The 23,623-nt window shown below is 45.0% G+C and overlaps 1 protein-coding gene across 4 annotated transcripts in view; it reads right to left on the bottom strand.

The window, feature by feature from the left end:
- The window catches only part of MYO1E (myosin IE), a 128,584-nt gene that overhangs the window by 51,553 nt on the left and 53,408 nt on the right, over positions 1-23,623 (bottom strand). For all 4 annotated transcript variants that reach the window (XM_061596019.1, XM_061596021.1, XM_061596022.1 and 1 more), the window contains exons 5-9: positions 15,348-15,435; positions 11,154-11,243; positions 8,309-8,440; positions 5,786-5,920; positions 1,364-1,496 (exon numbers count right to left, since the gene is read on the bottom strand). In XM_061596019.1, the coding sequence (XP_061452003.1) occupies positions 1,364-1,496; positions 5,786-5,920; positions 8,309-8,440; positions 11,154-11,243; positions 15,348-15,435 (578 nt within the window). The remainder of the gene's footprint in view (positions 1-1,363; positions 1,497-5,785; positions 5,921-8,308; positions 8,441-11,153; positions 11,244-15,347; positions 15,436-23,623) is intronic.

Here is a 23,623-nt window from a genome sequence, read left to right as displayed (position 1 = left end):
GATGTTGGCTCAGGGAAAGCGGCAAATCCACTCGGCACACCCTCCTCACATATGGACCAACAAGGGGCACGAAAGCGTGGGAATTCTCCCATGCAAGCCCCGCTGAAAAGCACAGCTGCTGCACAAAAACAGAGCAGCGCAGAGCGGTTTCCGTGGGCAGGGCTGTCATTGGCCAGCAGCCCAACAGGGGTCCCACAGCTAGAGATGCGAAGGCCCAGATAAATTTGGCGGGATGGAATCCTGTTTTTTCCAAAAAAATGAAAAATTCAGGAAAAAAAACAGAACCCCCCCCCCTAATTTCCCCAGGCCTTCACATCTCTATTTATTTATTAGATTTATATCCCACCCTTCCTCCCAGCAGGAGACCAGGGCGGCATGCGGCTCTTTCTACCCACAGCCAAATGCCTGCAGCCTCTGAGCCCAGCTATTCCCGATACTTTGCTGTTCCTGCCAGTTCCCTTGCCCTGTCCAAGTCAGCTCAGCAACCAAATGAGAGGAGAGAAAGTGTCCTGTCCCTCTGGAAGGTGGGGCAGACGGGGCCCACAGGGAGAGGCCAGCAGATTGGCAGTGGCGAAAAGGGGGAGGCTCACTGGCAACCTCTTGCCCAAGAGCCCCCCCCCCAAAAAACAAGAACCCAGGACTGTCAATGGGGCTTGCACAGCAGAACTTTCCAGACTTTGCATCCCTATGCATCCGGTGCTTCTTATTTTCTAGACACCTGCTTTTTTGGCAGGGCAGGGAAAGCATGGGAAAATCTCTAAATGTGCATGAGTCTCTTGTGAGCACGGAGGCTCTTCTAGATCAGCCCACACATTGGCTCTGGAAAAGGGGCATAGGCACAATATTTCAAAAGCTAATTTATATGTGCATATATATGTTTGGGCTCTAAATATCACAGAAAGCAAGGCAACCCATTCCCATCCAAATCAAAATCACCCTGGATAATTTCTTCAATTAATTTTCACCCACCCCAGATCACCCCAAATCAGTCCTCCTTCTGTTCATGAAACACCATCTAATTTCCCAACAGATCCTGCTCCAAATCAATCCAAATCCTCCATTCATTAATCCCCAAATCGTCTCTAAATAGTAACTTTAAATTAATTTGCTCCGCCAAACATACCACCCCATAACCAAGATTCAATTTCCCCTGAATTCATTACCCATCCAGGAAAACTTGGAAAAAGATTTGGGGCCAATAGTCCACGGGCCCTCCCTTAACCCAACGCCTGTGCAGATGCAATCATCCATCCCGGGGGGGTCGGTGGCTTTTCCTAGCATTTCACCCTTGCCGTCTGCCGCCCAGGCCTAGCCCAAGCACATTCCAATTCCAACTGCCTGATGATCCACAGGGGCTACGTACACTCCTCGCTCTCTACCGCAGCATAGTTGCCGACTTCTTTGAAGCTGATGTTGCCCAAGTGTAGTATCCCGGCCACGATCTCCAGCACCTGTGCCTGCTCCTCAGCAAAGATCCCAATCACGTTCATGGCGTGCTGCAAGGATTAAGATGCGTTTAAAAAAATATGTAGCACAAGAATGTTATGCTATTAATATGATATATTTTAATTGATTGATAGCTTGTTTTATAATGTTTTATGATGACGTTAAATCAACTGGAGTTATTTTTTTATTGTTATGTTTTCAAATGATTTGAAACTATTTTTATGTTTTTGAATTGATTGCTATTGATGTCGTCATTTGCATTTTTATAAGCCACTTTGACCATATTTGTATGGAAAAGTGGCATATAAATTCAAGTAATAATAAATAATAACCAAATACCTTTTGAGTAAATTCTAGTACTATTCCTATATCACTTTTATAGCATTTAAAAGACTATCTTGCAGAAACCCTTGCAACAACCCTTTATGGTTGACTGGTATATTATCCCAGCAGAGACTGAGGGAGAGGTGGATTTGCCTATGGGAAAGGGGGGATCCCATCACACAGAGGACATTAGAACCACCATCCATTAGCCACTATGCTATACTAATGCGAATGTCACCATGTTCACCCTCCGAACAACTCCTCAAAACCCACCTTTCCCACACCCCCTCCATATTAAACCCTCAGTCTCCCACCACAATTGAAACACAGCCAAAGTTCACACTGTGTAGCCAGGTTCACATATAACACCAAAGGACAATTTATTTAATCTAACTATGGTTTGCTTAACATGCAAACCCAGCCCAGTAAAGTAGCAATGGTTTGTTGTTGTTTCTCTTAACTATGGTTTGGCATTACATCTTAACTCAGTAGCCGTCCTCAACCATGGTCTGTTTGGCCACCACACTCCAGACACTCTCCAAGCTACAAAGGCACAAGGCAAGAGCATCTGAAAAGCAAGCCAAGTTTTGGAGAAACAAACCACAGCTCCAACCTATTTATTAACACAGGCTAATAAATCATGGCTTATTGTCACTCATCTGACATCAGCTGAGCAGTGGTGCTTCAGAACCCCAGCCCAGACACCTTGCTACCTGCCCACACCTGACATCCCATACATTATATGTGAACCAGATCAAATGTAAGGATAATTGGAGCAATAAACAAAGGGTTTTGAATGCTCAAGGGAGCTAACTTAAAAGCTTATGATTAAACAAGCTACACTAGAATTGTAACAATCAGAGCTTTTAAACACCAACTAGGCTTTTTAAAACCTGCCCCACCCCCCACCCACCCCCAGACATTCCGTATTTAGGCACAGCATTAAAAAGAAGTAAAATCCAGGCAAGAGCTAAACAGGAGTTTTGTGTTGAGGGTGGAGAGGTGTGGGGGCTGGAAGTCAACGGAAGAAACAGCACAAGCCTAAACACCAGCAGTCAAATACGCTGAATGCTGCTTGCAGCATCCTTTGAAGAATGGTTTACTTTCATGACAGTTAACACATTAAATGCTTGCTGGTCCCTTTTGGTGCCTTGGTGCTCCCTGGGCAGAACCCGGGAGGAAGAGGAGGAGAAGGAACTCTTCCTTCCTAAGCAATGGGGCTGGACCCTGACGGCACTTTCTCTCTTGTTTATCTCTGTAGAGGAAAGCAATGGGGACTTCATCTTCTTCTTTGGAAATGAAAGCTGAAGATTTAGGTAGGGGAGGAAGAATCTCCCTATGGGGGCCACGCCACCCTATTGCTACGTCTTGCGTTCCCTTGTCACAAAAAAGAAAAGAAAAGAAATTGGAACAAAAAAGACTTTTTAACATGGAAACCAAGTTTCCAGATGCAAGTTTCCAGAAAACACTGAAAAAGCACGATAAGGAAGAAGGGGGCAGTATAAATCTCAAGCACTGTAAAGCAAGAAACTCTTGCTCAGAGTTTAGGTCTGCCTGCTGTTTTCTCTCAAGCAGCAAGGAGATGCAGAGGCACTCCAGAAGTATTCCATCCTGAAACACTTTCTCCCGTTACCAAACACCCTCCATTCGGTCTGGCTTTGCACTTGCCCAGTCAGGGTACTGACGGGTGCCTGTGTTTCAGGGTGGGCACGCTGTGCCCTACCCGCTCGCTGTTGGACTCCAATTCTCTTGGACTCCAATTCCCATCAGCCCTCCCATGCAGCACGGCCAACGGTCAAGGAGGATGGAAGCTCCAACCCAACGACCCCTGGAGGGCCACAAGTTCCCCACCCGCTCCCACCATTCTGCTATCTGGGGCAGAGAGGAAAATCCCACCTGGTCACAACACACACACAGAGTCAAAGTGCAGAGCACCCAAGGGCTGCTACGTTAGTTTGGTAAGTGAAGCAGGAAACCTCACAGGCATTTGCCCCCACCCCAGTGACAGTAACAATAATAATAGAGTAAATAAATAACAATCTGCTGCCAACTCATGACACCCAAAATTAACTGCCTGAGGAGTCTGCCTCACCCAGCCTAAGGGTAGGCCCAATTTTTTTCTCTGTTGGGGAAGCAGATGTTTTGTGATCAAGGTGTTGTTTTCACCTAGAAAATGACCCTCCTCGGGTGTCACAGCTGGAATCCCCAGCTAGCATTGACCATACTGATTTCATACAAGGCCCCCTCCTATATTCCTAATACTCGCTGCCTTGAGCACTTGCTTAAAAGGTAAAGGTGGAATATAAATCCTTTAATTAAATTAGGAAGAATGAGAAGAGTTTGGCAAACAGGACCCCAGTTACCTTTAATGTGTGTCTGTGTGTTTTTATGAACCACCAAGCTAAGGCTTTCAGTTGTGGTTTCTCAAAAAAAGATACACATTGAAAGTAACTGAGGCTCCCACTTGACCAGGACCTGAAGCCACAGTTTCAACAGATCCCAGCTAAGCAGGAACCTTGGTAAGCCTCAGCTGTGGTTTATATGTCAATGCAGGCAAACAACTTCACTATGCTGACAGCAAGAGTGTGGAGGAAACACAGGAAGAGAATGCACAACCTTGAGGAGGTTCCCACAAGGTTAGCCAGAGTTATGAAGGAGCCACCAGAGTTACGCCGGCATCACCCCATCGTAGGGATCTGTGTAACATACACACACTTTGCTAGCAGTTAAGATACCTCTGTGGTTCAGTAAAGCATCTTTAAATTGATCTGGTCTACGAGGATGGGCCACCTCTGCTCTAAGTTCTGCTGGAAGGCACATGCAGAGACACTGCTCAAATATCTACTCATCATGCATCTCTTATAAAGTGGGATCTGCTGGTCTTGCCTCTAGCAAGATCCATGAACTCCAGAAGTTATCTGAGGTTCAAAGATCTCACAGCAAGCAAATTCCATGCCCCCCACTTCCCATATTATACACACAGCTCCCTTGTGTCATCTGTGTCAATTCTGAATCGGCACTTCACCCTGGAAACTGGAGCAATAAACCCACTCTCCTGTCTCCCCTACTCAAGAGTCCCACAAACTGGGTATACAATACAGGGAAATAATTTTTATTGTCTCCTGGCAGAAGCTGGTCAGTTTTGTTACGTTTTAAACTAGGTTTATATTGCAATTTCCTGCCATTGGCCTCTTCCTTCTTTTTGGTGCCATGTATCTGATATTTGGGGGCTGTTTTCTGGGAATCCTGGAATTCATGCAAGACAAACATCTGAAGCAGCAGATTCTTTGCCAAGACACACCTTTGCCTGTAACGGGCAACCTGCGGCGGTGATTCTGGTGCCTTCTAGGGTGGGCTCTCACTTCATGTGAAGCAAAGGGGGTCTAAGACACCTGTGCTCAATGCCCCACAGAATGCACCTCAGAATCACTTGCAACATGCAGGGGCTCCGTAGGGCACTGAGATTTTGATGGGAGACCTACAAACATGCAAATGCAATATCCCATCTCCTGAGAGGTTACTTTAGCACAGACTGCAAAACACTCCACAAACACCACTGAATTTTGGCCCAGTGGCCCAGTGATAGCTAGGGACCCAATCCAGTCATACCACAGGGGCTTCCAGGCGGTAATGTTAGAACAGGCCCCGAAATCACTACTCTTCCCCCCCCTCTTTTTAAATAAAAAGGCAAATTGCTGCTACTCCTGGCTGCAGAGCGCTGCCCATGCTCAGACCAGGCAGCCAGTCTGAAAATAGGCCCCAGTAGCTAGGGAAGGAGCTCCTTCATTCTTCACGTCTCTGCAAGGACTCAAGGGCCATCTCCCCTTTGGCTGTAATTACGGCTTGCCAATATCCCATAATCTGCTCTGTGCTTCAAAGGTTTCATATGAAAGAATTTGTGCAAAACAGTTTTCAGTCTCCACATGCGTTATAAATTGCTATACAAGCACGGGATATTATTCCATTTTTACTTAAACTGAAAACTAAGATGGGTGGTAAGATGGTGAAGAATTACCAAAGTTTCCTGGAAATCAGATTTGTCATTAATATCCTCCACTTTGTAGGATCCTGAGAGGCTCAAGTAGTGATAGTAGTCCATACTGGTGATGCCAAGGCTGGATTTTTGCTCACTGGAGGCACCTTCAATCATCTGTGGAACAAAAAGCAGAAATGGTCCAGCCAGCCAGCTTCTTTCAATCAGCTTTTGTGTGGCTGGAGTGCAATCTGTGGCATGAAGGTAAAAGGCACATCTGTTGCTCCGCCCACTTTTGCCTCTGGCCCCGCCCATCACTGTCATGAAGCCCCTAGAACATGGGTGCAGAACTGGACCCTCCAACCCCTGCAGGCCATTTTGGCATGAGGTCCTGTCAATCACATGACATCACCACGATGTGTCAGGTGAGGCATTGTCCTTTGTCTGCTGAGTTTGAAATTGACCATGCAGGCAAAGGCACAGGAGGCTGCAGTCACCATTGATCAGTGGGACCTGCAAGGGAAAAAAAGCCCTCGGGGGCCAAATTAGGACTTCTGCTGGGCCAAATTGGACCCATGGGCTGAAAAGGTTCCCCACCACAGAAACAAACAGGAGCAGCTCCTTCTCGTTACAAAGGGGCTTGCACAGAAGAACATTCTTGAAGACTGTGCCCAACATTTAAGAGAAACACCCCCCAAAAACCCAACAGAAAACTAAAGAAGCAATACTTCTTTGTAAGATATAGGGCAGATCCCTGAACCTGAACTAACATTTGCAGGAAGGGATTCTGAGGAACTGAGACAAATAGTGGTAACGAGAGAGGAAGTTCTAAGCTTAATGGACAATATAAAAACTGACAAAATCACCGGGCCCGGATGGCATCCACCCGAGAGTTCTCAAAGAACTCAAAGATGAAATTGCTGATCTGCTAACTAAAATATGTAACTTGTCCCTCGGGTCCTCCTCCGTGCCTGAGGACTGGAAAGTGGCAAATGTAACGCCAATCTTCAAAAAGGGATCCAGAGGGGATCCCGGAAATTACAGGCCAGTTAGCTTAACTTCTGTCCCTGGAAAACTGGTAGAAAGTATTATTAAAGCTAGATTAACTAAGCACATAGAAGAACAAGCCTTGCTGAAGCAGAGCCAGCATGGCTTCTGCAAGGGAAAGTCCTGTCTCAGTAACCTATTAGAATTCTTTGAGAGTGTCAACAAGCATATAGATAGAGGTGATCCAGTGGACATAGTGTACTTAGACTTTCAAAAAGCGTTTGACAAGGTACCTCACCAAAGACTTCTAAGGAAGCTTAGCAGTCATGGAATAAGAGGAGAGGTCCTCTTGTGGATAAGGAATCGGTTAAGAAGCAGAAAGCAGAGAGTAGGAATAAACGGACAGTTCTCCCAATGGAGGGCTGTAGAAAGTGGAGTCCCTCAAGGATCGGTATTGGGACCTGTACTTTTCAACTTGTTCATTAATGACCTAGAATTAGGAGTGAGCAGTGAAGTGGCCAAGTTTGCTGACGACACTAAATTGTTCAGGGTTGTTAAAACAAAAAGGGATTGTGAAGAGCTCCAAAAAGATATCTCCAAACTGAGTGAATGGGCGGAAAAATGGCAAATGCAATTCAATATAAACAAGTGTAAAATTATGCATATTGGAGCAAAAAATCTGAATTTCACATATACGCTCATGGGGTCTGAACTGGCGGTGACCGACCAGGAGAGAGACCTCGGGGTTGTAGTGGACAGCATGATGAAAATGTCGACCCAGTGTGCGGCAGCTGTGAAAAAGGCAAATTCCATGCTAGGGATAATTAGGAAAGGTATTGAAAATAAAACAGCCAATATCATAATGCCGTTGTATAAATCTATGGTGCGGCCGCATTTGGAATACTGTGTACAGTTCTGGTCGCCTCATCTCAAAAAGGATATTCTAGAGTTGGAAAAGGTTCAGAAGAGGGCAACCAGAATGATCAAGGGGATGGAGCGACTCCCTTACAAGGAAAGGTTGCAGCATTTGGGGCTTTTTAGTTTAGAGAAAAGGCGGGTCAGAGGAGACCTGATAGAAGTGTATAAAATTATGCATGGCATTGAGAAAGTGGATAGAGAAAAGTTTTTCTCCCTCTCTCATAATACTAGAACTCGTGGACATTCAAAGAAGCTGAATGTTGGAAGATTCAGGACAGACAAAAGGAAGTACTCCTTTACTCAGTGCATAGTTAAACTATGGAATTTGCTCCCACAAGATGCAGTAATGGCCACCAGCTTGGACGGCTTTAAAAGAAGATTAGACAAATTCATGGAGGACAGGGCTATCAATGGCTACTAGCCGTGATGGCTGTGCTGTGCCACCCTAGTCAGAGGCAGCATGCTTCTGAAAACCAGTTGCCGGAAGCCTCAGGAGGGGAGAGTGTTCTTGCACTCGGGTCCTGCTTGCGGGCTTCCCCCAGGCACCTGGTTGGCCACTGTGAGAACAGGATGCTGGACTAGATGGGCCACTGGCCTGATCCAGCAGGCTCTTCTTATGTTCTTATGTTCTTAATACTAAACCCCATAAAAGTACCTCACCTGATAAAAAATGTGGAAGCTCCTTTCGCCGGGATTCCTCATAACCACCCGCGATTTCTCCAGCAGGAAGTTAGATATTTTGCCTCCATCTGGTTCCCCACCTGGGCTAAACTGGATTTCAAAGTATTTCCCCTGCAACAAATAAAAGATGCTGATGGTTGGAAATGGATCAAGTAAACATGAGCCTCCATGACGCTGAGACTTGCCAACTGGCTGCAGGCTCAGTTTAAGCAAGGTTGAAGTTGCATAGTTAAAGGGGCACATTCTTCCAAGCGCCTTCCAAGTGAAGTCTTGGGCTGTTTGGGGTTTATATATTGTTTTGGGTTGAAGGTAGCATGACAGTCTTCTAGGCACCCATAGTAGGTACACCCCTTTTGTCCCTGAACCAAAAGGAAGGAGGAAGGAAATCAGGAACAACAGAGAGAGGAGAAAAGAGAGGATTACCCTGGTGATAGAGCATAGCTGAGGACACACCATTATGCATCTAGGGTCCCCTAAAGAATTTTTTTTTTCAAGCTGCACTGGGCCATTCAACTTTTATACGTCTACACCTTCCAGACCCTCTCTCCTTATTTATTTCCATAGCGTCCATCCATCCAAGATTTCGGGATGGTTTACATCAGCAATAAAATACAAAAACAATTCATAATAAGCACCTTAAAACCAAAATAAAAAATAAAATAAACCACAACAGCAGAAAACACACCAAAAAACAAATACACAACTAAGATCAGCATAAAACCATTTAAAACCAGCATACTTTGTGCAAAGATTTGGAGTAGCTGGCGGACTGCAATGAAAAGGCCCAGGAGGACAAGAAAAGCTTCACTGCACCTAAAAAGCCTCTGGGGCAGGACACCACTACCAAAAAGGCCTCTCCCTGGTAGCCACCTGCCTTAACTCATGAAGGAGGAGAAACTGGAGAACCTCCTTTTCTTCCTCTGGTCAAACAGGCTTTGAGGTTTCTGAACCACGTTCAGCCAGCCTTCAAATGTTTAAGATTCGCCCTGCATAGTAATATACAGACAGATGGACATTTGGTTTAGTTACCTATGCCACATTGTTTTATTGTGCTATATTATTGGGTGTTTTATTGTTTTATTTCTGTAACCCACCCTGGGATCTTGTGACAAAGGATGGGGTCTAAGTTTTAAACATAAACAAAAGTTATTTCACCAATAATGAGATGGGGGGTGAGTGGGAAATGAAGAGTCAGCAATATGTTGATGATATCCATCTCTATTTATCTATAACATCTGAATTGGGAGAGACTGTGCAAGCCCTGGACCGCTGCCTGGACTTGGTGGAGGGCTGGATGAGGGCCAATAAACTGAGTCTGAATCCTAGCAAGACGGAGGCGCAGTGAGTAGCTGGTTCCCGAGTTCGCATAATTAGTCAATTGTGCACTTTGGATGGGGTCGTACTCCCTCTGAAAGAGCAAGTCCATAGTCTGGGGGTGCTCCTGGATCCATCTTTGTTGCTAAAGGCCCAGGTGACCTCAGTGGCTAGAAGTGCCTTTTACCGGCTTCGGCAGTTTCTGGACCAGGATAGCCTGACCGCTGTTGTCCACGCACTGGTAACCTCCAGACTGGATTACTGTAATGCGCTCTATGTGGGGCTGCCCTTCAACTTGTTCTGGAAGCAGCAGCTGGTGCAAAATGTGGTGGCAAGACTGCTCACATGGGCAGGGCATCACCAACATGTCGCCCCACTGCTGAATGAATTTGCTACCTATTTGCTTCCAGACCAAGTTCAAGGTTCTAGTTTTGGTGTACAAAGCCCTACACAGTTTGGGACCAGGATACCTGAAACACCATCTTATCCTTTATATACCCAGTCAATCCCTGCACTCTGCAGGTGACGGCCTCCTGCAGATACCATCTTATCAGAAGATCTGTCCTGCACAACATAGGAAGCAGACCTTTAGCAAGGTGGCACCTACCCTTTGGAATTCCTTCCTCTTAAATATTAGACATGCGCCATCTCTCTTATCTTTTCCGCATCTTCTGAAGACCTTCTTCTATCACCAAGCCTTTTAAGTAGAGACCTTGTCCTAGTCTGCATCTGTGTTGGAATTGCTTTTTAAGATGTTTTAAAATATGTTTTAAAAGATTTTTAAGATGTTTTGTTTTTAATTACTTGTTGTTTGCTGCCCTGGGCTCCTTCTGGGAAGAAGGATAGGATATAAATTTAATTAATTTATAATATTAATAATAATAATAGTAACAAGAACAACAGTGGCACAAATGGCCCCATCACTTTCAGTATTCTGGGGGTAAGCACGGCTGCCTGTCTTGTGCCAAGCTGTCCTAACCCAAAGAAGGGAAAAACCTTCATGCCCCAGAACAAAGGAGCCACAGACATTTGCACCGCACCATGCACCACAGCCCCCTTCAAACTCACACCACTGCTGGCGTGCAGGAAAGGAAGTGCCAAGTTGTTCTTCACACACTGTTCTGTCACTGTCCTCAACACATGGAAAAAAATACGTTATTCTATTTCTTGGTTAATGTAAAATGCAGAGACAGAAGTCATGAGTCAGTAGCTAAAAATAGCAAGCTGAACCGTCTGAATCACAGAGAATTAGGGGAATCCCCTCCAAAACAGGTTGCACAGAATCCTTCATCCTCCTTCTCTTTGAATATCCAGCCCTCCTTAAAGAAGGAAACAGTGCTTTGAACTTTCATTTTAAAAAAGGAATTAGTTCTAGTTCAAGTTCACCCCCTCCAAAAAAAAGGAACTAATTCCATTCCAGTTCAATTCACAATTCATTCACATGGTCCTTGGCACTCTCCCTTCCCCAATGCTGGGCTGCATTTGCAAGTTTCCAAGGATAAGGACTTACAAATCTGCTGGAGTTGTTGTTCCGAACAGTCTTGGCATTCCCAAAGGCTTCCAAGAGGGGATTAGACTGCAGAATTATGTCCTTCACATGCTAGAACCAAAATAGTAAACAGATGTTATTGAATATAGAAAAGAGGCTTCAGGTAAAAACAACCTTCCAAACGTTTTACAGTTAAATGGTGCTGGACTAGATGGACTAGACTAGAAGTTTGTCCCAGCAAGACAATCTTTATGATCTTCAAGGAACAAGCTGCCATAGGTTCCCAGACTGTAGTCTGTGGCCAACAGCGGTCCACGAGCTTCATTCAGGTGGCCCACGGCATGTCTGTGAAGAACATTTACAATTTGAACTCTGTAGAATTCGATGGGATTCAAATTGTAATACAATAAAATACAATATAAGAAATGACAGAAGCTATAAAATACATTTAAAAACCATACACAGTGCATTACAGTTGCTACAACAGGTAGAAAAAATCATTAAGTGGTCCACCGAGACTCTTGGCAATTTTAAAGTGGTCCGTGGGGAGAAAAAGTTTGGGAACCCCCGTTGCAGAGATTCTTCTGCTAGGTTGTTTTTGGCAAAGTACCTGGAAGCTCATCTGCCCCAATTGCAAGGGAATCTTGTTGTATCCTGGGGTTGGGCAGAGGAAGAGAGACAAGAGGCCATAGAAGCCAAAAGCTGCTCTCAGTTCTTGCTGCTGAGAGGAGTTGAGGAAGCCAAAAGAGACCCCTGACCCAGTCACAAGAAACCCACTTTCAGGCAAACCGTGCTAAGCCCTTAACTGTCTGACATTTTTCCCTTTGGCTCCAGCCACAGCTGAGCCCCAAGTGGGCTTCTCAGATTGCTGATGCCCACCTTGGGCAGAAGGCAAGAGCTATGGATTGGGTCTGGCATTCCCACTAGCTTTGTGCTTCAGCGTGTTTGTGAGTTCAAACCACCACCCTGGCCAAGAAGAGGCCTGCAAGTTAGAAAGCTGATGGAGGGAATATGTCTCAGGTTCACTCCCTGGCACCTGTACATTAGACGGGCCTCGTGGAGCAGAGTTAGAAAGAGGTATCTGTCTAGAACAGAGACACCTGTTGGAGGAGAGGGGCAGGGGGACAGCAGGCAGAACTCTGTCTCAGGCACATTTCTAATGTTTTCAATACATCTTCATCCAGTCCTATTCAACAGTTGCAGATGGATACCTGCCTCAAATACCCATTTGAGGTGCAGGGACCCCAGCAAGGCTCCTGATTCTTAATATTCACAAACAGACAGACACATGCCCACAAAGAAACTTAACAGGGATAAGTGCAAAGTTCTACATCTAGGAAAAAGAAACCAAATGCACAGTTACAAGATGGGGGATACTTGGCTCAGCAATACTACATGCGAGAAGGATCTCGGGATTGTTGTGGATCACAAGGTGAATATGAGCCAACAGTGAGATGTGGCGGCAAAAAAGGCAAATGCTATTTTAGGCTGCATTAACAGAAATATAATTACTAAATCATGTGAAGCACCACTTTCCCTCTATTTGGCACTGGTTAGGCCTCATCTTGAGTACTGCATCCAGTTCTGGACACCACACTTTAAGAAGGATGCAGTCAACCTGGAACAGGTTCAGAGGAGGGCAACAAGGATGATCAGGGGACTGGAAACAAAGCCCTATGAGGAGAGACTGAAAGAACTGGGCATGTTTAGCCTTGAGAAGAGAAGACTGAGAGGAAATAATAGTAGCACTCTTCAAGTACTTGAAAGGTTGCCACACAGAGGAGGGCCAGGATCATCCCAGAGTGAAGGACACTGAATAATGAGCTCAAGTTACAGGAAGCCAGATTTCAGCTGAACATCAGGAACTAATTGTTAGAGGAGTAAAACCACGGAACCAATGACCTAGAGAGGTGGTGGGCTCTCCAACACAGGAGAAATTCAAGTAACAGCTGGACAGTCCACCTGTCGGGTATGCTTTAATTTGGGTTCCTGCATTGAGCAGGGGGTTGGACTCAATGGCCTTATAGGCCCCTTCCAACTCTACTATTCTACGATTTTATTATCCTAAGGCAGCAATCAAAGACAATTGTACCCATTTCATCACCTGTTTTCTGGCAAGAGTTCAGTTTCAGTTTGGATTTTACAGAAAAGGGTAACCTTCTCCCAAAAATAACAAAAAAAGGTTATTTATAGTGGGTGATTAAACCCATTCCAGAAACAACACAGTGCACATTTCCGTTCAGTCACTCTTTCTTTGGCTACCGACGGAGACTAAACCACGCAGACAGTTATCATTGTCTCCCATGGAAAAAACAGGAAGGACATAATCAATGTGAGTACAGTAAAGCAAATAAATTACAGGGAGCCAAGAGGCAATGAAAGCAGCCGCCTGGTGGAAAGAGACTCCCCATGGCTCCCTAAAACAGACCATCTGGCCATCAGCTGATGGTCTCCTGGACACTCATCAGCCTGACGCCATGGTCAGCTCACTGCCGTAACTTGGGCAACTGCAGCTCAGGTACACTCAGTGAACCACACCACCATCTTAAAGGAAAATGCATGCACACCAGGGTCAACGCACACACTGATCTTCAAGCTGCCGGGGGGGGGGTTGGACTTAAGATGGCATTCGGCACAGTTAGGGTTCTGCGCCTCCACACCTGCACAGGCATGCAACAAGGTCTGAGGGGCGTTCACTCCCTGTCTGCCTCCTCCCACAGCCTGCGCAGTTCATGGACAGAGGCTGGCTCCCTGGTGGTCTGCCAACTAGCCGGATGCCCGGAGTTCCAACAATTTTTCCCTCTCATGCCTCTTTAAGCTGGATGAGAAGCAACTGGCAAGGCAAGGCTGCGTATCGACGCACAAATGTGTGTGCCAGGGCTGCCATAACGACAGCCCTGCTGGGTCAGACCAAGGCCAACATCCCCTTCCCACAGTGGCCAGTCTGATGCCCCTGGGAAGCCCACAGGCAGGACACGGGTGCAACGGCACTCTCCCACCCCAGCATATCATCACTGATACTGGAGGAGACAAAACAGCCACCATGACTAGTAGCCATCAATTGCCTTCTCCTCCTGCCCTAGGATGCCTGGTTGTGATAAATGGGTGTCGTGGAAACTGGGATTGCCTTTCCTTTTCTGGGGGAGTAGGGGGATGGGGGGTGGGAGAGAAAAGGGAACAAATAATTCTTGAAGGGCAGACCTGGATGGATTGGAAACTTTTTCAGCAAGTCAGCCGACCGGGAGATCAAGCCCCCATCCCCTGCCTGGTCCCATCCTGCCACCTCGGACAAGTCATCTGACTGTCGGCCTCCCTGCTTTGCTTTCTCTGAAACTGGCTCCGCATTGCAGGAGCAATACAGGTAAAAGGAGAAGTCTGGAGCCCTGACCTCACTTCCAACGATTTTGGTTTGGCTCCTTGCTTGGAACAGGCACTTTCCCGGCATTCTGTTTCTAACAGCAGCCGGACAAATGCACCTAAAAAGCAGGGGCTGGGGCAATGTGGTGCTTGCCCCCAGCACTGGAATTGATTTATTTTATTTTATTTTATTTTATTTATATCCCACCCTTCCTCCCAGCAGGAGCCCAGGGCGGCAAACAAAAGCAGTAAAAACACTTTAAAACATCATAAAAACAGGCCTTAAAATACATTAAAACAAAACAACTTTAAAAACATTCTTTAAAAAAGCTTTAAAAACATCTTAAATAAAAAGGATTAAAAAACATATTGTTTAGGGAAAAAATGTTTTTTAAAAAGCATTATTAAAAGCAATTCCAACACAGACGCAGACTGGGATAGGTCTTAACTTAAAAGGCTTGTTGAAAGAGGAAAGTCTTCAACAGGCACTGAAAAGATAACAGAGATGGCGAATTCAGATATTATACTGCCCCCAAACATGGAGGATCCACTGAGCCATCAGTGCTGACAGGGTGGGGCCTTCCCAGGTGAAGCAGAAAGCTGCAGCCTTGGGTGGGGGGCCCCAAGGGAAAGAAAGTGGGAGTGGCTTAGTAAAGCAGCTCGGGGGACGGGGGAGCATTTGTTTCAGCCTCAGGTTAACCCACTGAGCATATGAAGAAGCCACACAGCAGTCAGTTAGAAGGGGACAACATCCGCTCACAATCAATGGGAAGTACACGGGCCCAAGTCACACAAAACGGCGTAGCATTGATGAGTCACCCTACACTGGCACTTCCCCTCCCAACAGTGTCCACTCACCTGCACTTTGGGCCCTCCTCCTGATATTTTGGAGATGTAACTCATAATGTACTTGGCTGCTACGGTCTTCCCGGCACCACTTTCACCACTAGGAAAAAAATTAAAAGTAGTTTATATGTGAAGCCATCCAAGGCAAAGACCTCAAATGAATGATTTGGCATTACAAATATGAACAGCCTCAAGTTTCCTCTCTTGCTTTATAGCAGCCCTTCTAACTTGCCATTTCATCCCAATCCAGAGAACTATGGTTTGTGCATAGTTTGTCCATAATCCTAGATTGAAAATCACCATTCACACTGAGTTCATAATCTTGATTTGCAGGCAAGCCATCGTTTCCCAGATCTGGATGCAATGGCAAACAAGTGTTAGCTGGAAACCAGGAACAGAGGTTTCTAATCTCCGTGCATGATGGCACAAGGAAGCACGCAAGCCCACATTATATCTGATCTGCTTTAGATCTGCACACAATGTTTTTTATTCTAGTTTTTACAGTTTTATTAATCTGGAGACTGATATACGTGCTCAATATATAAACTATAAAACTATGCAGGACAACAGTAGAATATTTATGTAATAACTAGAACTGAGTCCTGTTCCTGATGGTCTGACTTCTCCTGGGCCCTTCTTAAATATTTGTGAAATCCCTCAAGGGAACTGTGGCCATTTTTCTAGAGTGGTTGTTCATCAGCTCCTCTCTCTTCCATTACTTTTCCAATAAGTAAGTAGAAAAATGCACTCTGTTTTCTAATTCCATCCCTCTTTAGGGATCTCCCGCCAGAAGTATTCTGCAAAAACATGCATCTTCCGTTTAGAAAACAAAGCAGATATGAGTGATGCAAGGCCACTAAAGGAGAAGCAGCAAGCAAGAAAGGGAGAAACATTATGTACTCCACATCCATTTCAGGGAGTTCTATTTTGATGCCTCTATTAAGTGTTCCCATATACAGTGACCAAATACTGCAAAGAAAAAGGGTTGGGCAATATAAGAGCAATGACAAGGTTGGAAAGGGAACATTTGTTTTCAGTACTGCAGTTTCCCTCATTTCAGTGGGCATTTAAAACAAAAAAGAGAAACCTATATATTATTAATATTATTAACCTAATATGTAGGTTAATAATATACATTTCAATCCACAGCAGAATCATAGAGTTGGAAGGGGCCTATAAGGCCATCGAGTCCAACTGCTTGCTCAGTGCAAGAATCCAAATTAAAGCATATCCGACAGATGGCTGTCCAGCTGCCTCTTGAAGGCCTCCAGGGTTGGACAGCCCACCACATTCGTAGGTCATTGGTTCCATTGTCATACCGCTCTAACAGTTAGGAAGATTTTCCTGATGTTCAGCTGAAATCTGGCTTCCTGCAACTTGAGCCCATTATTCCGTGTCCTGCACTCTGGGATGATTGAGAAGAGATCCTGGCCCTCCTCTGTGTGACAACCTTTCATGTACTTGAAGAGTGCTCTCATATCTCCCCTCAGTCTTCTCTTCTCAAGGCTAAACATGCCCAGTTCTGCCAGTCTCTCCTCACAGGGCTTTGTTTCCAGTCCTCTGATCATCCTCATCGCCCTCCTCTGAACTATCTGAATTTAAGAACATAAGAGGAGCTCTCTTCCAAATTTCAGTAGATGTATTTGTAATGGAATTGGTTCAGTTTGTAAAATCAATAAAAATGAAATAGCAAAAAAACTAAGAGGAGATCTCTGGATCAGACTGAAGGCCCATCTAGTCCAGCATCCTATTCTCACTGTGGCCAAAGAGATGCCCGTGATGAAAAGCCTGCAAGCCAGACATAAGCATCAGAGCACTGTCCCTAACCATGATCCTCAACAAGGTCCTCTTGTGGATAAGAAATCGGTTAAGAAGCAGAAAGCAGAGAGTAGGAATAAACGGACAGTTCTCCCAATGGAGGGCTGTAGAAAGTGGAGTCCCTCAAGGATCGGTATTGGGACCTGTACTTTTCAACTTGTTCATTAATGACCTAGAATTAGGAGTGAGCAGTGAAGTGGCCAAGTTTGCTGACGACACTAAATTGTTCAGGGTTGTTAAAACAAAGAAGGATTGTGAAGAGCTCCAAAAAGATCTCTCCAAACTGAGTGAATGGGCAGAAAAATGGCAAATGCAATTCAATATAAACAAGTGTAAAATTATGCATATTGGAGCAAAAAATCTGAATTTCACATATACGCTCATGGGGTCTGGAGGTGACCGACCAGGAGAGAGACCTCGGGGTTGTAGTGGACAGCACGATGAAAATGTCGACCCAGTGTGCGGCAGCTGTGAAAAAGGCAAATTCCATGCTAGCAATAATTAGGAAAGGTATTGAAAATAAAACAGCCGATATCATAATGCCATTGTATAAATCTATGGTGTGGCCGCATTTGGAATACTGTGTACAGTTCTGGTCGCCTCATCTCAAAAAGGATATTCTAGAGTTGGAAAAGGTTCAGAAGAGGGCAACCAGAATGATCAAGGGGATGGAGCGACTCCCTTACGAGGAAAGGTTGCAGCATTTGGGGCTTTTTAGTTTAGAGAAAAGGCGGGTCAGAGGAGACATGATAGAAGTGTATAAAATTATGCATGGCATTGAGAAAGTGGATAGAGAAAAGTTTTTCTCCCTCTCTCATAATACTAGAACTCGTGGACATTTAAAGAAGCTGAATGTTGGAAGATTCAGGACAGACAAAAGGAAGTACTTCTTTACTCAGCGCATAGTTAAACTATGGAATTTGCTCCCACAAGATGCAGTAATGGCCACCAGCTTGGACGGCTTTAAAAGAAGATTAGACAAATTCATGGAGGACAGGGCTATCAGCGGCTACTAGCCATGATGGCTGTGCTCTGCCACCCTAGTCAGAGGCAGCATGCTTCTGAAAACCAGTTGCCGGAAGCCTCAGGAGGGGAGAGTGTTCTTGCACTCGGGTCCTGCTTGCGGGCTTCCCCCAGGCACCTGGTAGGCCACTGTGAGAACAGGATGCTGGACTAGATGGGCCACTGGCCTGATCCAGCAGGCTCTTCTTATGTTCTTATGTTCTTAACTGATCTCTCAGTACAGGGAAGCTCCCTATCTTGCTATATGCAAAGGCAGAACCAGTGATCATATACACTGGCATTTGAATCTGGGAAGTTTCCTAGGTTCCCACTCCTTGCCTGTAAAAGCACACGCACCACGACTATGCCGGGAAGGTAGAGGCTCTCAAGCCTGCTGGCCCACGGAAAAGGTGGAAAGCCCCAGGCTCAGACTCTTGAGATAGGGCATCTTGAGATAGGGCTGAAAACAGCCCTTGTCTGAAGCCAATTGTATAGACAGTATTCGGCTAGATAGGACCAATGGTCTGACCTTTCGCACAAGGCAGGTTCCTGTGCTCCTAAAGCTGCACTGGACAATTGCTCCTGGTACTGCTCAGGCTACCCAGCTAGCAGCGGCAGTACATCTTTTGCTATGCACAAAACATTCAAACACACAGAGCCCTGCTGTTTAGTAATTTTATTTATTTATTTATTTTAATTTATTTTAATGTTTTTGTGATTTTATTGTTTGCAATTTTATTATGTACATGTTTGATTTTATTTTTGTAAGCCGCCCTGAGTGCCCTGTTACAGGGTAGAAGGGCGGGATAGAAATATTTTAAATAAATAAAAATAAAATAAACCATGCAAGCCTGTTCAATAGGTATGCAAAGGTTCTGCCTCCTCTCCTTCCCCCCTCAGCGCTATTTATAATGAAGGTTTGTATGTTACCTTTCAATTGAAACGATCAAGGAGGCTTACAGTTTTTTTAAAAAAAGATTTAAAATACAATAAGATAAAATCAACATCCAAATAAATAAAAGCAGCAGAGAAATAAAACAGATTAGCAGGAGGTGCAGAAATGCCCCCAATGTGGGCATCCCCCTATCTGCTATGAGGTTAATAATGAAACGGACTCCAGGGCTGTAAATAACGTAATGCATCTAAAAGCACTTTGATAACTAGTAGTAGTATTGCTGCTGCTTAAAAAGGCTGGTTCCTTCTCTTTCTGCTTCATTATCTAACTCCTCAGTGTCCAGTAAGGTAGAACTTCTGATCCGGGTTTAGCAGTTATGCTGCCTGCTTTAGGATTCTGCTTAATTCCAGAATGTTCTGCTTGTTTATTTGCAAACAAACAGAGGTTACAAAAAGTTATCACCACAAACACCCCCACTTCTCTCATCACAAGAAAAAAGACCCTGTACCGTGGCCACCCCTGGAATGTCCTACTACTTAGGGACTGGGGATTTATTTATTGTATTTATTGCATTTGGATACCGCCCCATAGCTGAAAGGGATGAGCCCTTTCGCATCAAGATATTATGAAATGAAAATGCAACAGAATTTCTTCTGCTGTAGGAACTGCGTCTACAGCCAACAATCTAATGGATGACGGGGACAGGTATATTTCAAACACAGTCATCCTGGGAGTGAAGTGGTAAATGTCATGAAGTCCATATGGAGGTGAACGCTTAGTCATAGTATTGCAGTAAAGATGCATTTTTCTGGACAAAAACAAGAAGCTGCCTTTCCAGCCACGTCACCATTTCTCTTCTCTAGTCCCTAGCCACACACAAGGAGAATTCCTGTAACCAGTAAAGAGAACATTTATTTTTAAGCTCTAGAATCCAGAAATAGACTCAAAACCCACAATGATAACATGTTGGAAATAAAACAAGGCTTCCAGGCCAAGCACGTGGGGTAGAAGCGAGCATGGCAGAGAAAGGGCCCTGAAGACAGCTTTTTATATATTGCCACAGCAACATATCTACCCCATACAGAGATCAGTACAAAAGGATTTCTGAAAAACAAAATTCTTGGCCACTAGTGACTCAAAGGCAAGTAGTACTTGGGAGTTTATGACACAGCAACAGCAGGAGGAAGAGAAGGCGGTCCTTGATGCACCACACTAGCCGTGCTGCAAATAAAGGAAACTGGCTCATGCCCAATAATCCAAAGGGTCTTTAAGAGAGATCAGCCAGCCAGTTACCTCAGGACTTGTAGATCAGCGTCATCACCCAGAACTGAGGATAGGTTCAAAGCAGGGAACTGGGCATGTGGAGAGGCCTGCCGTGTACTTGAGAATCGTGAACTCTTTGGCAAAATGTGTTTAACAACAAGGGGAACACCACAAACGGGCACGCCATGAGCTCTAATTTGCAGCTACTCATTGGGGGCAAGTGGGAGTCGGGTTAGAGAAAAGCAGCTATCAGCAGCACCAGCAAAGTCCCACCACTGCTGCTACTCTAAGAGGGAACACTGAGTGACAAATTTCTCCAAGAAGGCTTAAATGGAGTTTTCTTGTGCTCAGAGGGAAGCAGTCATCCCTTGTCTGATCTGATCATCTTCCTCACCCCAGCATCATACTAATGATTTGACTACACTGACCCACCCTTTCCAGGAATTGTCCCCACCCTTGCAGGAGGTTTAAGCCCAGCAGTCCTCCTCCAGCCCCCTCAGCCTCAGGTTCAGGCTCAATATCGAGTGGTGGGCTCCTGTTTTAGCAGCACTATTTACGACAATTGATCGTACGGCCAAAATCCCTGAAGACCAGGGTTTATCCACAGTAATTCCAATCTATAAAAAGGGCCCTCGATCAGACCCAGCCAACTATAGGCCAATCAGTTTGTTCAATATAGTCAGCAAGTTATATGTTTCTCACCTGCTCAACAAATTACAAAGCTGGCTGGCCCAGGAGAACATACTGGCCATTGAACAAGCTGGGTTTAGAGGAGAACGTTTCACTATGGATCACATATTAGTTTTACAACATTTTGTAGAGAAATACTCAACTAAAAAAGGGGGATCCCTCTACGCGGCTTTTATTGATTTTAAAAGTGCCTTTGACCTTATACCCAGAGCTAAACTCTGGGGAAAGTTCGAGTCAACTAACATAGACATGCATCTTCTAGCTCTGATACGCTCCCTTTATGAGAATACCAGACTGCGGGTCAGATGTAATAATATAGGTCACTTGACTAAACCAATTCCTATTTACGATGGCGTCAAACAGGGCTGTGTTTTAGCCCCTACTTAATTCAATTTCTATGTGAATTCCCTGGTACCTCTCTGGCACAGATTCCATCACACCCACCGACTCTCGCCAATAAAACGTTATCGATACTACTATATGCAGATGATGCAGTATTGCTATCGTTGACAAGCATCGGATTGCGACAACTACTTTGAGCACTGGCGGATCACTGTGTCAAGGATCGGCTAATTATTAATCACGCCAAGACAAAAGTGATTGTGTTTACTAAGAAAAAGACAAAACACATTTGGCATCTTAACGATCTCAAAATTGAGCAGGTCTCCGCATATCGATACCTGGGTGTGACCTTCCATGCCCTGGGAACATGGCATCTCCATGTAAAGAACGCCATTACCATCGCTCAGAGAAACTCGAAGGCACTTTTGTCATTCTTCTATTCTAAGGAGGTCAATATATCCTCTCCGCTATTCAAGTTTTCGTAGCAAAGGTCATCTCTCAAATGCTTTACGGCTCCCAGGCGCTGGTCTTTCCTAAATCAGTCTCTTTTGAGTCCATACAAACCAAGTTCCTGAGGTCCGTCTTCAGGATACCGCCATGTGTCACTAATAACACCCTACAACTGGAAGCCGGCCTGCCTACCATTGAAACACGCATTTGGAAGCTCAAAACAAAGCTATGGCTAAAACGGGGGTTCCTTCCCGTGGGACTGGCTCCCCTAGTACTTATTGACACAGACCAATCATCCTGGCATAAACTACTGATCAGGAAACTGGCAACACTTGGCTTTTCGCTTACTACCATCTCTATGCTAGGGTATTCTAAAGCATGGTCAGCTATTTCCCAACGTATAATGGATATAGAATTTCAAACCCATTTATCACTGACCACACTTAAGCCCGTCGTTACCATCCCTACCAGGGGTTTTGCACCTGCGCAATATCTTAGCAACCTTCCTAACGTTAGATATAGAAAAATATTTACCATGGGGCGATTTGATGTGCTCCCGTCAGCTCTGCTTGAGGGTAGATTCCGTGGAATTCCACGCACCGAGCGGTTGTGCCCGTGCGGGATGGGAGAAATTGAGACAATAACCCATGTACTCTTGTCCTGTTCCTATTATCATGACATCCGCATTTCCAGTATAACCCCTATTATTCAATCGATCCCAGGCCGTGATTCCTTATTCTATACCAGTTACCTGCTAATGGATTATCATCCGCAAATTACACATATTGCTGCAAGGTTTTGTGCCATGGCTACTACCATTCATAGTATGATGTTAAGACAAATGTCTGCATAGTTGGGCCCTGGCAATTGTTGTACAATTTTAAATAGTTTTAAAAACAGTTTAAATTGTTGCTGATGATTTTGTACTGGTCCTTGACTGTAATAAAAATTCATTCATTCATTCATTCAGGCTCAGGCTCAGGCTCAGGCTCAGGGTTAGGCTCTTTAAGCATTGGGATTAAGCCCAAGGCTTCCTTCACCCCCAGTCATCCCTTATCTTATCTGATCATCTTCCTCACCCCAGCATCATGCCCCACTTTATTCTGTTATTCTGATTATTCCTTACCTGGTAATCTGCGCATTTTATTTTATCTTTCACACGATGGAAAAGCTAGTTCTGGAATTCTAGTGGAATATGGTGGATGTTTAGTGCTCACTACCGTGATAACTGATTCCAGAAATAATCTGTTTGCAAACTCAGGAACCTGGAAAATAGCTGGAGTTCTGTGCTAGCTGCAGCCGCTCACATGACAGGCATCCCAGCATATAATGCATTCCTACCCTTTAGGCTCATGTCTGATGAAAACTGTACTGGTATTCCATCTTAGGCACAGCAAACAGCATGTCCTTCCTCCTTTCCCCTGTGTCCAGACACTAACTCACGCAGGGAATTATGGAGGAACTACAGTGCACATGTAAACAACAGGTGAGGGATAAAAGCAAGATGTTTGTTTCAGCCATGTGAAAGCCATTTCCGCAAAATACTGGTATATCAGCTGGAAAAGCCACCGTTCCTTAACGCAACAGGTACTGCCGCTGTAGTGTAGTGGCCAATTCAGAAGTGCAGGATCCCTTCATGACAGTCACAGCCATACCCCTCCCCCCTTTTTACTGCTGGGTTGAGAATGAGATTCTTGTTAATGCTTTGTCCCACAACAACAGAAGTCCCTAGGAGCTAATCAGCATAAAGGGGGATGTCAGCTACTGAGAAGAGTCTTACAAATTCATAGGGCAGTACAATATCTCTGAGAGGAGGTCAGGTCTCATG

Source organism: Rhineura floridana, chromosome 14 (genome assembly GCF_030035675.1).
Source record: "Rhineura floridana isolate rRhiFlo1 chromosome 14, rRhiFlo1.hap2, whole genome shotgun sequence".
Lineage (NCBI taxonomy): Eukaryota > Metazoa > Chordata > Lepidosauria > Squamata > Rhineuridae > Rhineura > Rhineura floridana.
The sequence above is the reverse complement of the archived record's forward strand: the minus strand, read 5'-3'. Positions and strand labels throughout refer to the sequence as shown.